The sequence below is a fragment of the Xyrauchen texanus genome, chromosome 44 (genome assembly GCF_025860055.1).
Source record: "Xyrauchen texanus isolate HMW12.3.18 chromosome 44, RBS_HiC_50CHRs, whole genome shotgun sequence".
Taxonomy (NCBI): domain Eukaryota; kingdom Metazoa; phylum Chordata; class Actinopteri; order Cypriniformes; family Catostomidae; genus Xyrauchen; species Xyrauchen texanus.
In genome coordinates, this window is record NC_068319.1 from 6,786,052 (window position 1) to 6,803,102 (window position 17,051).

A 17,051-nucleotide genomic window follows, 5' to 3' on the forward strand; every position below is an offset into this window, starting at 1 on the left:
TGTAATTAACTTGTTACAGCTAGACTATAGAGTATCATGTACTTGTTACCTGTATGACTCAAAGTTATCCAAATTTAGAGTTGCAGCTCCAGCTTCTGGTCAGAGATGTTTTTGCTGTATGCCAGACAGGCCATTGTGCATCATATAATTCTTATCCAATAAAAATGGCAATCCTTCACCAGGCTATGGGAGAACAACATCCTTACAAAAACACAATTCACACCCATTTGCAGAATAAACGTATGTGGTTTGCATAGGATTACCCAAAAAAAGAAGAAAAAAAACTTGATGTCCCTCCTTTTCTTTATATAAAAAGGTAAAAATCGAGGTTACAGTGAGGCACTTACAATGGAATGGGGCCAATTTTTGAAGGGTTTAAAGACAGAAATGTAATGCTTACCAGTTTATAAAAGCACTTACATTCAAATTTACATAATTTCTGTTAAAACTCTTTGAGCTGTAGTTTATATAGTCATTTTTACAGTCATTTTAGGGTTTGTTGACATTAGGCCTACATCATCATGGCAAAAGTTGTAAAATTTGCTCTAACTTTACAAAGAAAAGTTTAGCAAGTGATTTTATCAAAGTAAAATCATGCTAACATGCCTATTGTTTATGTCTTGTGGTTAAACTTAAAAAAAAAAGTGTTTATAAAATAATGTTTACGTATTGACCCCAATTCAATTCCATTGTAAGTGCCTCACTGGAACCCAGATTTATTTTTTATTTTATTTTATTTATTTATTTAGGATGGACGAGTTGACATTTATTTAAAATCAGTTTTATTTTTATTATTATGCATTATATGATTATGTCTTTCTCGCGCTTGTATTGCTCTTTCAATCACATGTAAGCTGTAAAAATTCGTTATACAATACATATAACAATATTTAAACATAGGCCTAAAATTTTATTGATAACGAGCATCAACTTTTACTAAGCTGATCTGGAATCAGTTTTCTCCGGTAGCATCCATTTCCAAAACACGGCAGGGGGTCAACGGCGGACAAAGAAAAGCTATGATTCTTGTTAACTTTGAAGAAGTTGATGTTATGCTAAAATGTTTTTCATTTGATGGTGATAAAAATATTCTGTTTATATTTGATTTAATTATTATAATTGCCCGTTATTATATTCATAAAGTCAAATGGAATGCAAAAATGCCAAATTTTGAACAATTTAAAGTCGATGTTAAAATATATTTAGAAACAATATCTAAAAGTAAAAACTAAAAAACAAAAAAAACTTTACAGCTATTTAATAGATATAAGTTTTTTCTGTAAAATGCAATTCTTTATTTTTTTATTTTTTTAACCCTTGACTTGTATGGTTATATGTACTCTTGTATGTAAATTATTTTTGTTGTTGTTATATTGCAATAAAAAAAAATAAATAAATAAATAAAAAAAGGGGGTCAACGGCGGCTGAGCATTCCTCATCCAATAACGAAGCAGCCGAGCCCACCGGAAGCGGAAGTAAAAGCAGCCTTTCCTCACGCTGCTGTTGATGCGCTTAAACTTCTTGCATACCAACAACAGCAGCCGCTCACGATGCTTAAATATCAAAATGGTAATTTATTATAAAGACAAATTCGCATTTAAATGTTATAGGTGAGTATAATACGCGGGTTTAATTACGTAGTTAAATGCGAAGCTGTTGTTTACCGGATGAGCTTGCATTCATTTGCATCTGAAGAACAATGCACATTTCTTATCATCTCATTTATTGCTTATTTTTTAATATAAATTTAATTTTCTAAATACTTAAATGAATAAAGGGAATTTTTGTGTGCAGTATGGGGTTTTTAGCTCTGTGGCTGCTGTTGAATGGGCAAGCTAAACACTACTTACAGTCGTTTGGCCACCATATAATAATTATTAAATGCGTATTGCTAGTTCTGCTTTGAGCTGTATAGCCCAACAGAAAAAAAAAAATACGTTTTATATTTATTTCTTGGAAAGCTTCAGAATTGTGTATGTTAACGTAATAATGTTCAATCTCAGTTGATGAGCTGTTTTCAACTCTTTATTCACATATGTGTATGTTTTTCTGTCTTTCTAGAAATGGCAGTGGGCCATGTGAAATTGTCTCAAAAAAGCCCTTGACGTGGAAAAATGGTTACACGTGTTTATACTGTATGTTTCCAATGCTCAAGAGTGGCACAGATAGTTTCTAAACCCTTATATGTTTTGTTATCTCTACCACTGTTGTGTTAACTTAATGGATATTTTTCCTTTGTTCCAGGCATAAATGCTTATCTGTCCCGATGTGCCCATGAAGGCCTTGTTTCAGCGTAGGCTTCAGAAATTGAGGCACTATAGAGGAGTCCAGTCTTCATTTAGGGAATCACTTTGAATTGGTACTTCCCTGCAATATCGTGGTCAAGATGGAGTCCTACCTCTTCCCATTCGACAGCCTGATCTGTATGCTCTTGGGCATCTCCTTCACAGTGTGGTTCACTCTTCTGCTGGTTTTCATTATCGTACCCGCAATCCTGGGTGTGTCGATTGGGATCCGAAGGCTTTACATGAAATCACTGATCAAGCTTTTTGAAGTGAGTTTGTTCATTCAATGTATTCACTGAATCAATAGTCTTTTTCATGAGCTCATCATCTCATGGTACAAATAACTTGTGGGAGACTAAAGCTGGTAAGGAAGTCAGATTGCAGTGTAAACTTGATTTTTGTCACATTATCAATTGAAAGGAAATTAGTTTGCCAGTTAATCTTGTTTCACAGCAGTTTTTAAGCTGTGTAATGTGCCTGTTGCAGGGCGAGAGATTGAATGCCACAAGTGACAGTTTTAGAAACCTGGTTTCCTCCGTGCATGTTAATCTTTCTTAAGTCACCCACGTGTGAGAAATATTTATTTTTTGTTAAAATAATCAGCATGAGCTGTAGCTCTTATTTTATGTGAACATCTAAACTTGAAAGTTCTTTAAAAGATATTGTTGATGTGAATTATTACTAGGGCTTGATGCTTTCTCAGATAATTCTAAATCGATGCCAAAACGTTGGGAAACATTACCATTGCTCATACTTAGAGTTAAGGATTTCCACTAACTCCGCATTACATTACCTGGTCTATTGCATAGTTTTCTTTTGCAAAAGATTTGCACCACCAAATCGTTGATGAAAAATAAAATGCATTGATTCGTGAGTAATTTTCGTATCACTTTGAGACTCCTCAAAGCAAATCATGAAGAGCATAAATATTGCTAATTGTCAGTTATATATTTGCTTAATACACGTCTTGGAAAGAGATTTATTTTTTATTTCTTATAGCCCTTTTCCACTGAAATAGCAATGGTTCTTGTACAAGAGCCTGTGCTTGGCTGGTTCATCTGGAGCCTATCACGAACCAGACGCACTTTTCCACTGACCTGGAGAAACGAACAGTGAAGCAATTGCTTACTTGGCAACGGGGTAGTGAGGGGTGGGTAAAAATATAGATTTTCCGATGCTTCATTTGAACAGTCTTGATATCTATTCTTCGATCAATCTTTTACTCTTACACACAACGATCCACTACAACGAGAGAAAATCACTCTCATTAGCAACCAAATTTTGTGCTATGCGATTAAAATGTATATATTTGGCAACTGGCTGGTAAACTAGTTGTCCACTAATCGCAGGATTGGTGGTTTGATTCCTGGCCCACACGACTCCACGACACTGAACCCCAAGTTGCTCCCAATGGCAGGCTAGCACCTTGCATGGCAGCTCTGCTGTCATTGGTGTGTGAATGGGTGAATGAGACGCAGTGTAAAGTGCTTTGAATACGGCTAAGGCTAAAAAGGCACTATATAAGTGTAGACCATTTACCATTCTGCGTGTCCAAAGACGAGATCCACGTGACCATTTGTCATTGAATAATGTTTCTTTTAATACCCATTCTGTTCTTTACAGTTAGTTGTTGATCAAAAACAACAAAATAAACATTTAATTCTAATCATGCATGGCACTGATGAGATAAAGCTATTCAAGTCATCTCTTGTTAACATGTGCTCATTTACAGACGTTCTTTACAGAAATGCTGGTTTTGTTTGAGACAATACAGGTTTTGGCACATGTTCAACAACTCAATGTTAATACTTGTAAATAGCACAAATTATGCAAATAAACATGAATTGAAAACAAAAATAATATATGAAATATAACATTTTATTTATTGATTGAATACATGGATTTGTTCATATTATGATTAATATTTTTGTAATGTACCTAGTTAGAGGGCCCCTTGTGTAATTAACAGCATTATCTGGGAGATAATTGTTTCATATGTAAGCAAAATGGAAATTATAACTCAAATATACCCATTGAATCGTTATCGAATCGAGAGCTTGTAAATCGGTGGTGGTTTTACGTGACAACCTCACCTGCCCACAAACAAACATAACCCATCACAGTGTTTGCGTACAGCTTTTACTCTTGTTTTTGAGGACATATTTTAACATACAGAGAAATTAATTCAACGTTATTACATTGCTCAATAAGATTGCCAGAGACAACATCTATGCTTAAGACGACAAGTAACGCAATTACATTATTTTGTATGACCTTTTTAATGTTGCTTTACTGTCGAAGTAATATAAACTGTAACTTGAATCATTATTAACATTATTGTAGCAGATGATTATATTTGAATGTTTGCCATAGCATAATTTTACATCTTGATTGAGAATAAAAAAAAAAGAAGAATTTCACCGCTTTACTTAACAGATGCCAGCGATCTTCCTAAATGAGTGAGTATTCCCGTAACTGAACAAAACAATGCACAAAATAAGATGAGAAGAGTGTAAGGAAAGCCGAGATCAGCCACAGGCAATTCAGTGTTTGTCTTGAGTGTGACTGACTGAATTCAATGTCATGGAACAAGTTTTCAGTTTGTTTATGATTTGGTCAGTCGTCAGATTAAAATCGGGGTGCATCATTTCTTGCCGGATCTCCTTGTAGACTCTTTTATTCCTTTGCGATCTCTCTAGTTTATCTTGGATCTCCATAGAAGACATCAATGAAGTTTATTCTTTAGGATGTCTATTTGTATCTCCATAGAAGACCATATCGCAAGTAGAGCTTTCGTTTTCTCAACGCTATTGATGTCTGATATGTTTGTGGGTTTTTTATTGTTATAGAGGAAACAAGCAAACGGTAGCTAGCGAAATTGTTGTTATTTAGAATACTTTACCTGGTGACAGAAAATGATCCCGTCCTCTACCCCCTGACATAATCGGTTCCCGTGAAGACTCCAGCAAGCTTTTGGGGCAAGTGGTGAACCAGATTTTCGGGGAGTGAAATTTATTCTGACAAGCAGCTTGATTGCTCACTCTTTCTCCATCCTGAGTCAGAGCATCATCAGCTCCTAAGAGGTTCAGTGTTTACTTTCACACAGCAGATAGCCATCTTTTCACATACTGTGCTCAGCTGCTGTCCTTGGCTGGCGAATTCACTTTAATGATCCCTGAGGGGAAATTCACAGGCAACAGCAGCAACATGACATTTTAGTGCACAAATAAACAGCTATACATACATAATTCGCAGGTAGACAGGTAAAAATATGGCAAATATTTAGTCCCATTATGTTTATTGAGATCTTATAGGTCAGATAAATAGCTAATTTCCCATTGAACTGTCAGTGGCTGCTGTGTGTGATCATAGATGAGGTTTTAAGAGAGCTTTAGCTAAGCTCCAGGCCCCAGTGAGGATGCAGGGATCAGCTGATGTGTTCTCCTGCCCGGTGCTGTCTTTGTGGAATTGGCTCCCCAAAGGTTTGCCGCACGTTTCTCTGTCGTCATGACAGATGTGTGAGGTTAGCCTGTACCAGAGGGAGCATGGGTGGCCTCTTGGGGTATCAAACCAGCCTGCCACTGAGGGGATTCAAATTAGATGTAACATGGTGTAACAAAAAGTATCTTAAAAAGATTATTCCCCCCAAAATTTTAAATGTGTCATTGACTCACCCTCATGTTGTTCCAAACCCATATATCTTCCTTTTATTCAGTGGAAGACAAAAGGAGGTTTTAGGCAGAATGTTAGCCTACAATGAAAGTGAATGGTGACTGAGGCTATCAGCCCCTAACTTTCTGGCTAACACCTTCCACGGAAAATAAGCCATACACCTAACATGGTATTTCTTGTTCTGTTTTTAGTGGGCGACATTAAGAATGGAGAGAGGAGCCAAGGAGAAAAATCAGCATCTCTACAAACCCTACAGCAATGGTGAGCCATTAAAAATGTAATTTACACGAGTTGCCACTAAAATAATTTCTCCAACATCAATGAAATTGAGATCTGTCCTCTCTTTGTCTCTTCCAGGGATCATTGCTAAAGAGCTAGTGTCACTTGAACAGGAGATCCAGGAAATGAGGCGTGGTGGCACAGAGCCTGAGTTTGATATGTCTGACATCTTCCATTTCTGCCGGCGAGGTGTGGAGAGCATCGTGGACGATGAGGTAACCAAACGCTTCACAGCAGAGGAGCTACAGTCCTGGAACCTCCTGACCCGCAGCAACTACAACTTCCACCACATCAGCACAAGACTCACAGCGCTGTGGGGTGTTGGAGTGCTCATACGCTATGGGTTCCTGTTGCCGCTCAGGTGAGTGAGGAGAGATGGATTGAGAACTGGTTCTTATTCAGGAAAAAATTCAAAAATGGGCCGAATTGGTTTTCAAGACTTTCAATTTCCATTTAGAGTTCTTGAAGGCTTTTTTTTTTTTTCTGCCAAATGAAATGCATCGTACTGAAATATTCTTACAGACACCATTTTATACGCTGCTGTGCAGGCAGGGCTGAGCCACTAATAAATCTACAGCACCATGGTAAAGAAATTAACACACAGTGTGAACAAATGATTTTTATGAGCCAAATCTTTTTAAAGCAAAAGACTTCAAAATCAGCTTAGAGCTCATGAGTTATCGGTTTGAAGCAGTCTGATGACTCACAGCGGTTACTCTGTAAATATTTGACCACAAGTCATTATTTTCTTGTCAAGTCTGACTCAAAATGAACCAACAAATTGTACTGTTATGTATATTTAGGCTTAAATCTTTGTAATGATTGACTGGTTTTTCATATGACAATGTGTAGTACAAAATACTCATTTGGAACAGGTATTTGAAAATAAATGGCACTTTGATTAAAAAAATAATAATTATGGAACCCAATCGGTAAGTTTATCTGAGATCATAGCCTTTATTTGTCTAGTCTGTTTAGATGCAGCACGTCGAGGAATAGTCAGAAACCTTTAAAACATTCAGGACAGTGTTTTTTTAAACTGTCAGCACTTTACAACCATCTGCGGTTTCAAGGTGCAAAATGCAATGTGCTCAAGGTTAAATGGACTTTAAAATTTTTAGACACAAGAATACAATAAAACTACATTACACACTCTAAATTGAACTGTTAGAGATTCTTTTAAAATAGTTGCAACAGAAATGCACATCACCTGAGGCTGTTTGTAATCTACATTAGCTCATGGTGTTTGCTCTTACAATGTTTATTCAGTGATTAAGCAGGTTGTGAATAGATTTTGTGCAGTATACTTTTAACTCTTGGCTTGTGCTTTTAACAGGGTCACTCTTGCTTTCACTGGTGTCGGTCTTCTCGTGGTTTTGTCGACAATCGTTGGCCTGTTTCCAAATGGAAGGTATGTTTAGAAGTTATTGGCAAGTCTTAAGCACATTTTCCAAATCTAACCTAAGTCATTGTTAGATAATGACTTGTATTACGAATGTCTTTTAAAGGGATAGTTCACCCAAAAATGAAAATCTCATCATTTACTCATCCTCGTGCCATCTCAGGTGTATATGACTATTTCTTCTGCAGAACACAAACAAAGATTTTAAGAAGAATATCTCTGTAGGCCTATTCAATGCAAGTGAATGGTGACCAAAATTATGAAAAAGCATAAAAATAATCCATAAGACTACAGCGATTTAATTCATGTCTTCTAAAGCAATCCAATGTGTTTTGGGCAACAACAGACCAAAATGTTACTCTTTTTTCCAATTATCAGGATTATTTGTGTTTATAATTGCAGGATGAAGAATTTTCTGAGCGATAAGGTTCATCTGATGTGTTACCGCATCTGTGTGCGAGCTCTCACCGCCATCATCACCTACCATGACAGGTATTCACACATAATCACATTATCATATGTTAACTTTTGGGGACTACAGCTGTACATCTAGGTTGCTATGCCCTAAATAAAGCCAGTATACATACTGCATTGTTGTTTTTTTTACTTTTTTTTTTAACCTACACTTCACTCTTGTCCTACCAGTGAGAATAAACCGAAAAATGGAGGAATCTGTGTGGCTAATCATACGTCTCCTATTGATGTCATCATTCTGGCCAGTGACGGATGCTACGCTATGGTAGTTTGATGTTTTGTGAGATGTTTATTGGTTTAATGCAGCACATGCATTAACTGTGCCTGTCTGCTTGAATCAGGTGGGCCAGGTCCACAGTGGTCTAATGGGGGTTATTCAGAGGGCGATGGTCAAAGCCTGTCCGCACATTTGGTTTGAGAGGTCTGAAGTCAAGGACAGACACCTAGTGGCCAAAAGGTAACATTGCATGTGTTGGTTCTTTTAACTAGTAAAGACTTTTAAACTTCTGACGAGTTGCTACTTTTGTATCAGCTGCCTTCAAACTGAAATTTTAACCTTATTTCACATCTTTATATTCTTTTTTAATATATATATATATATATATATATATATATATATATATATATATATATTATATATAGATTAAGTGACCATGTTGCAGACGAAAGTAAACTGCCCATCCTCATATTCCCAGAGGGTAAGTGGCAAAACCAGGTTACCAATGCTTTTTCACATTAGTTTCATAATATGTGGGGAAGAAATAATGAAATCTTGTATGTCTCTTTATAAGGAACATGTATTAACAACACTTCAGTCATGATGTTCAAGAAAGGAAGCTTTGAGATCGGCTGTACAGTTTACCCTGTTGCCATAAAGGTAAGAATGTAGTTTTTTTCCACAACTATTATACGTATTAGATGTTTGAAAATCCCACTGACTTGTTTATTTTTTGGCAGTATGACCCTCGTTTTGGTGATGCGTTCTGGAACAGCAGTAAGTTTGGGATGGTGAGCTATCTACTACACATGATGAGTAGTTGGGCCATCGTCTGCAGTGTCTGGTACCTTCCTCCAATGAGCAAATTGGTGAGAGACCCCAAAAATCTTTTGCATTTTTAGAAGTCAATAAAGACATTATTTTAGCCATTTTTCCTGAAGATATGTATCAGTTTGTTCTCATCTGGGGGACTTTTACTAGCAGTTTTGTCTCCAGTTACGGGTATCAGAATGTTACACGTATTTAGGTGTGTTTTGTTAACCTTTTATGCTTGCACATGCAGGAAAGTGAGGATGCTGTGCAGTTTGCCAACAGGGTCAAAGCTGCCATTGCTAGAAAGGGAGGCCTGGCAGACTTGTTGTGGTGAGTTCAAGTCAAAGTCTTTTATTTGTAACATACATTTAAAGGAATAGTTCACACAAAAATAAAAATTCTCTCCTCATTTACTCATCCTCATGCCATTCCAGATGTGTATGACTTCTGTTGAACACAAACGAAGACTAGAAGAATATCTCTGCTCTGTTGGTCCATACAATGCAAGTAATCTGTCGCCAGAAGTTTGGTCAAAAAGCACATAAAAGCAGCATAAATGTAATCCAGAAGTCTCCAGTGGTTTAATCCATGTCTTCAGAAGCGATATGATGGGTGTGGGTGTGAAACAGACAAATATTAAACATTTTCTTCTTCTATATATATTCTCCCTGCCCAGTAGGTGGCAATATGCACAAAAATGCAAATTGCCAAGAAGAATGAAATTGGATTACTTTTATGCTGCCTTTATGTGCTTTGTTGAGCTTCAAAGTTCTAGCCACCATTCACTTGCATTGTATGGACCTACAGAGTTGAGAGATTCTTCTAAAAAACTTTGCATTCTGTGGAAGAAAAAAAAAGTCATTCACATCTGGGATGGAATGAGGGTGAGTAAATGATGAGAATTTTCATTTTTATGTGAATTATCCCTTTAATGCATAGGCAGTCAAATAAAGAGTTTATCCAGTCTAAACTCTTTAAGTTGTACCATATCATAAGAGATAAAATAAGCATAAGATTCAAGTTAGAATAATATGAATCAAATAAGGAGATGACAGAAAAAAGACATTGTATTAAGTTCCAGGACATTGGCATTAAAAAAATTTTATCGAAATTACGCATTGCTTCAATCTTCTGTGTTTTCATGTTCTCAGGGACGGTGGTCTAAAACGTGGGAAAGTTAAACAAGTTTTCAAAGAGGAGCAGCAGAAGCTTTACAGCAAAGTTTTAGTGGGCAGCAGTGAAGACCGCAGTCGCTCTTGAAGGGAGGCAGCTGTATTACATGACTTAAATCGTGCTGCACAGCGCTCGCGGTGAGACCCTGGACCCTCCACAGAATGCAGTGCGGCCTTTGACTGGCCCCTTCCTGAACCCGCTCAGGCAGAACTGTAGAACTTAAAATCTATTAAGGGCCGGTGGGAGAAAATCTGCTGCCAGATCCTCTGCTCACTGCTGTGCCTCGGGAGCTTTTTGCCTTATTGCACGATTGTCTCAGTGGCATTTCAATTCCTGGGCTGATTTCAGTTTGGAGTTAAAAGTGGAATACTTGATTATTTTTGTTTTGTTTCCTTCACAGTCTGTTACTTTTTTGAATATTTGTGTTCTGTTACTGTATTGCATGATGTCCTGGGAGAAGAGTGAGTTTGAAATGCTTTATTTAAGCTTGTAAAATACAAAAACTGAGAGGATGGTGTGCAGAGAGCTTTAGTGTTGCTAGTCAGAAGAACCATGTCTGTTAATTGATTGGATGCTCCGTGTTCATCTCCTCATGGCAGCCTATCTAGTGAGCTGTTTGTTTTTGTTTTTTAATAAAACACTGTTCTTTTTAAACAGTTTTGTGAGGTAAAAAAAAAGTATGTAATTCAAAACAGCTTTAAAATTCAAGTTGTGACTGTGTGTAATTTATGTTGTAGAACAAAACATCCATGTATCGTCAAGTAATGTTTACCACACACTTTATTTTTCTCATAAGTTCAAAAACTCCATTATAAAACCCCATAGGAAAGCCAGAACCCATTGTGAATTATCTTCCGGGGTTTTGGACCATTTCAAGATGTTTTAAGGAAGGTAGTTCTTTGAGCCCACACCTTTTGGTTTTTCAAAGATCTCAAATTGGATGGTAAAGCCTTTGAAGGGAACAGGGCATAGGGATGATCACTTCTGAATGGAACGTAGGCCTACCCTCATTCAAAACAACAGCGGGAGGCTCTTCATTGATAGTGACTTTAAAACGATTAACGTTAACACCATTGCCATAAAATGCCATTATAAGAATGTGGAACATATTGGTCGATGAATGGAAGCAGGAACGGAAGTTAAAGTGTTTAGAGCTCAGAAAAAGCAACGACAAACGGATGCGTAATCTGCTTTGCCACCTCTTGTTTATTTTTTGCTATTATCTCACTTGTTCTGTTTAAGCTAGACTGTAAAAGAACGTGCTAGTCATTTGGTTATGACGGGACTGGGTTATAAAAATCTGGAAATGCTTCAGGGCTATACATGCGCAGTAGCATTCTAATTCCTTTGTTATTGTTAACGTTTCGTGCTTAAGGTGAGGGGTTTTTCAAAAATAAATGTTAAACATCCACATGCCTTATAGTGCTGAGAGGTTGGGTGGAATGTGTTTAATTGTCATGAAAAGATCACAATGCAAAAAAAAAAAAAATCCTAAAGAATGCATAATTTTCTTTATGCAAAACATATTGTTTAACTTGTTTCTTGTAGCAAAATTTGCTAAAACTAAAGTGACAGGCATGAGTCTCGTTCACGACTTTGTCTTTAAAGCGTCCCCCAGACGAACATGGTATAGTTACTGACCTAAAACAGCAGTCATGCGCTAAGTCAGTCATCTTGATCAAAGTTCTTGTTTATTCAGTTAGTCATTTGCACAGTCAACTGAATAGCTCTTTTGTGCAGAGAAAAGTTCATTTAATATGTTGCAACAGTAAAGGCCCAGCAAGCTTTTTTTGAATAAAAAATCAGGAACATTTCAGTTTTCTGATGTGAGACGTCCTTAGAGAGCATCATGTTCTTCAAACCTTCTAATAAGCCAGTCCAAGAGGTGAGTGGAACAGAAGTTTGCTGTGAGGCCTTCATATAACATCACATATGTTTCTCAATGATTATGTGTGCATATTCAACATTTGTCAATAACAAACGCATTAGAATCCAACTGCAGAGAAACTACAGTCCAAAACTATCAACAAACTCAGATGGGGTAACTTTATTGAAATTCTGATGTTTTTAACAAGAGCACTGCATTCTACAATGTGTGATGCTAAGAACACATACAATATTATGTTTGGCATGAATTCGGGGTTCTACATTAAGTGATGATATCCCATAAAACGAGAATGACCTAATGTTCAGACACAAAAACAAAACGGGAAAGAAAAGTCAGTTTGAAGGCATTCGCATAGAAGTGCTGGAATAAATGTGTTAAGAATGAATATATCCCCATGTTGAATGAAACAAGAATGAAGATAGTGTCTTGTGAGCAAACAAAAGAAAATAACTGATTCTTAGCAGCCCAATTACAAACAGCACATTACATGCCCAACCAGAGACAGAAATATAATGGATACTCACCATTCTGGATGAGCTCACATACTGTGATGTCAAATATCAGTTTCTGTGAGTATATGTGAATTCCTACTAGGACTTATTTAACACAACAACGACAAACCGTGGTTTACAGCTTACAGAGGTGGGGATAAAGTATTGTACAATCAGGCCAGGAACAAACTGAATAAGGAAATTAGAGTGACTAAAAGAAGCTAACGATCTTGCATCAGTGTGGAGCGGCCTGAAAGACATACTAACTTCAAGAGACCTTCCCCCAACACTGTAGGGTACCAACAATTGGCTGATGACTTGAAGGTGTTTTACTGTAGATGACCTTCACACAAACATCAACACCTCATGCAACCACTAATAAACCAGCACTTAAGATCTGTAAAGAAGAGGTGTGTGCTGTGTCTTCTGATAACAAAAGACAGGAAAGCTTAGGACCCAGACGGTGTTTCAAATGCTTGTCTAAAATCCTGTGCTAACCAGATGGTCCCCATCTTCAGACTGATCTTCAATATATCACTGGAGCAGTGTGAAGTCCCATGCTGCTTCTAAAGCTCAATCATCATTCCTGTCCCAAAGAAACCCCAAATCACAGGACTCTGTGGTTATGAAATAATTTGAGAGACTGGTGTTGGCCCATCTGAAGTACATCACTGTACCCTTTCTGGATCCCCTTCAATTTGCTTAACGTGCAAAGAGATCTGTGGATGATGCAGTCAACATTGGATTGCATCATAACCTGCAACATCTGGACAGTCCAAGGTCATAAGCAAGGATCCTTTTTGTGGATTTCAGTTCAGCTTTCAAAACCATCATCCCAGCTATCCTCCAGACTAAATTACACCAACTCTCTATTCCCATGTCTATCTGTCAGTGGATCACCAGCTTTCTGATGGACAGGCAGCAGCTAGTGAAACAGGGGAAATTAACTTCCAGCATATGTACTGTACAATCAGCACTGGTGCCCGATGTGTGCACTCCCCACTACTCTTCTCCCTGTATACAAATGACTGCACAACCAAGGACCCCTCTGTCAAGCTCCTGAAGTTTGCAGATGACACTACTGTCAGTGGCTTCATCCAAGATGACGATGAGACTGTATACAGAAGGAAGGTTGAATGGCTGGCTCACTGGTGTAGTCAAAACAATGTGGAGATGATTGTTGACTGACACCCCTCACCATTCTAAACAGCACTGTGGCAGAAGTTGAGTCGGTACCACCATCTCACAGGACCTGAATTGGGTGACCCACATTGACTCCATTGTAAAAAAAAAAAAAAAAAAAAGGCCCAGCAGAGGTTGTACTTCCTTTGCCAGTTGAGGAAGTCTACTCAGCAGTCATTGAGTCTGTCCTCTGCACTTCAGTAACTTTCTGATTTGGTTCAGCTATGAAATCAGATATCGGACAGTTCGGACTGCTGAGAGGATTATTGGTTGCAGATATTTGTTTATTGCACATATACACCACCAGTCAATATTATATATATATATATATATATATATATATATATATATATATATATATATATATATATTTACATTTACATTTATGCTCAAGGGCCCAACAGTGGCATCTAGGTGGTGCTGGGGCTTGAACCCCCAAGCTTCTGGTCAGTAACCCTGAGTCACCACTGCCCCATATATATATATATATATATATATATATATATATATATATATATATATATATATATATATATATATATATATATATATATATATATATATAATTTTAATTTTCCCTCCACATGTTAATAGTAAAGTCATCAAAACTATGGAATAACATAAATGGAACTATGGGAATTATGTTGTGACTAAACAAAATCCAAAATAATTAAAAACTGTTATATTTTAGCATGACCCTTTGCCCATGTTGGGCACTTATTGACTGCTTTTCTTTATAATTTGTTCCAAGTCATCAATTTCAAAAACGTTTTTATTATTTTAATTAACTTTTAGTTTTAGAATGAAATAAATGTATATAGTGGTACAATTATAGTATTGTCCTATTGTGTATTTCTATATTTATACACTTTATTTTCTATTCACTTTTTATTTTTATTCTATTTTTGTATTATTATCTCTGCCTTGTTGCTGTATTGTTTGTGCACTGGAAGCTTCTGTCACCAAGACAAATTCCTTGTATGTGTAAGAATACTTGGCAATAAAGCTGATTCTGATTCTAATTAGTGCTGCATCTTTAAGTGTTTTGAAGTTTTGCTGCCTAGTGGTCTAGTACAAAATTCAAGTTATAAAGAAATAATTCACAAAAATATTTAGAATTCTGTCATCATTTCATGTCGTTTCATTTAATTACCGTCATGTCGTTCCAAACTCGTGTGAATTTCTTTCTGCTATAGGGCACGACTTGTGCAACATTATATTAGCTGTAACATCGTGTAGCTGCGTTAAAACCTTCGGTTTAAACATAAAGATCCCCTCTTGTGTAATAAAAGTGCATTTTACTCTTCACATGTAAATTGGCTTGTGCGGTGAGGATAATTTGCATCTGAAGTGTTTCAGCACAGTCAACGTTTTAAAGATGCCTAATTTGTGTAATTTTCTTCCATCTCGCACAATAAGTCAATATTGATTTGACTAAAGAAAGTAAAGTGGCTCAGTGGCCGCCATGTATATACTGGTCTCAGGGTGATTTTGAGTGGACACAAGTTCACAGGTGTGAACTCCAGTTTTAGAATTTAAAAACAACTAATGTGTTTTTGTGAAATCCTTTTAGTTATGGTTAAATAATGAGTTTTTGAAACGGTTTTGGCTGTTCAACTAACGTGTTACGACAATAAGTCACAATTTGCGAATACCCTATAAATGAATGTGGAGAGCCGTAAAATGACATCTACCTGTCGCAAAATTGTTCGTGACTTCTCTTATAAAACAGCAATTTTACCGTTGTAAACTCCACACATAATTAACTCCAAAAGGGTTGTTTAGTGTAAAACATGTTGAGGATCGGCAGGCAGGCGGTCAATTCTTTAACTGATAAACTGTTTCCGCACAAAAGCAGTTTATTCCGCACACCGAAGTACCTCACCATAGATATCCATTAAAAAATCCGGCCTCTTGTCTCCTCGCTAGTGAACGGCACAGAGCATGTCTATGGACCACCGCGTTATGTTATTTTATGCTAAGCTTGTAGGCTCATTTAGAAGGGTCCTGCACAGATATCCTCGTTGTATTAATGCATAATTACTAAGTGCTCTCAAGGGGGCAGTGGTTTCACATGTCTTACTTCTGCAATACAATAATTGCAACACGTGAGCTCTTGATAAATTACTATATTTAGCTTTCAATAAATGTGTGGCACCATTTTATGTTGTTGTTGTTGTCATACTCTCTTAAGCTAGACAACATCACTGGATTAAATCCTATATCTCCATCACTTTAATATTGTAATTAAAAATCCATATCCTACAGAGCACAAAAGAGACGCTTAACATTTTTTCCACATTCATGGTTCTCCATTTCTCAGTTTTGCTGCTGTGGCAAGCATAGCCATTCACCTAAGTAGCTTCCAGCCTAATATCATTACATAAAGATATACAATGAGAGAGAGAGAGAGAGACAGAGAGAGAGACATGCCTTATTAACTTCCACTCCCATGCAGAACTATGAAATTCCTGAACAACAAGTTTTAGGAACAATACAAGCATGCATCATCCTCAAAAAGCATAGAGGAACAGCTATCAATCATACCATTTCAATTATTCAAATGCTAAATGAAGATTACAGCACATTAATTATATTTGTTGGTGCCTTTGCTGCTTTGGGTACATATGGAAAACGGCAAAACTAAATCCCAGAATTGCCATTTGGTCACTGCACATACCGTTCTTGTTTATTAATATATAACAAGTGGTTTGATTCTTACCTAGAGTAGACCCTCCTTTGCAAATACTCTGTTACTTTTATTATTCTAATCACCATTAATATCTCAATTTAAGTACATTGAGTGAATAATCTCTATGGGAGAATTTGTTTCAGTAGCTTGCATAAATTTTTTGTTGGTTTGTTCTGAATACTAATTGTGTTCTTTACAGAAATGCCAATGAGGTCCTTGTTTTTAGTTTTATAGAGATAAAAAGACAAAACAACTTTATTGATTCTGCTCATGTGTTCCCTTTTTCAAGAACAATGAGAATGACTGCTGGGAAGACAATTCAATATAACTGTAGCTTTGTGCCACAGAACTGTACAGTTCTAAAATGTCTTAGTCATCCATGTTATCCATTATAATTAAACCTTTCTAAAAACAATCTTGTAAGTGAAAGGAACATCATTTAATTATTATGTGCTGCGTTGGGCATTGTATTCAATGCAAAAG

At 36.7% G+C, this 17,051-nt stretch overlaps 1 protein-coding gene across 2 annotated transcripts; it reads left to right on the forward strand.

Annotated features, from left to right (window-relative positions):
• The first annotated feature begins 1,463 nt into the window (after positions 1–1,463).
• LOC127636795 (glycerol-3-phosphate acyltransferase 4-like) lies at positions 1,464–11,246 on the forward strand. 2 transcript variants are annotated; one of them, XM_052117531.1, is made up of 14 exons: positions 1,464–1,569; positions 2,062–2,135; positions 2,245–2,554; positions 6,149–6,218; positions 6,315–6,597; positions 7,573–7,647; positions 8,041–8,130; positions 8,284–8,377; positions 8,454–8,569; positions 8,755–8,810; positions 8,904–8,989; positions 9,070–9,198; positions 9,393–9,472; positions 10,294–11,246. In XM_052117531.1, the coding sequence occupies exons 3-14, from the start codon at positions 2,387–2,389 to the stop codon at positions 10,400–10,402; spliced, it is 1,356 nt and encodes a 451-aa protein (XP_051973491.1). In that variant the 5' UTR covers positions 1,464–1,569; positions 2,062–2,135; positions 2,245–2,386; the 3' UTR covers positions 10,403–11,246. The 2 variants fall into 2 exon arrangements, with proteins under 2 accessions (XP_051973491.1, XP_051973490.1); XM_052117530.1 differs by having other exon boundaries at positions 1,471–1,610.
• Positions 11,247–17,051: the final 5,805 nt, after the last annotated feature.

What these genes read in the sequence shown, in the direction of transcription:
- LOC127636795 (XM_052117531.1), top strand. Translation starts at nt 2,387, where the DNA reads ATGGAGTCCTACCTCTTCCCATTCGACAGCCTGATCTGTATGCTCTTG. An exon ending in TTCCTCCAATGAGCAAATTG is followed by an intron (nt 9,199 to 9,392) that starts GTGAGAGACCCC and finishes TTGCACATGCAG; the next exon opens with GAAAGTGAGGATGCTGTGCA. An exon ending in GGCCTGGCAGACTTGTTGTG is followed by an intron (nt 9,473 to 10,293) that starts GTGAGTTCAAGT and finishes TCATGTTCTCAG; the next exon opens with GGACGGTGGTCTAAAACGTG.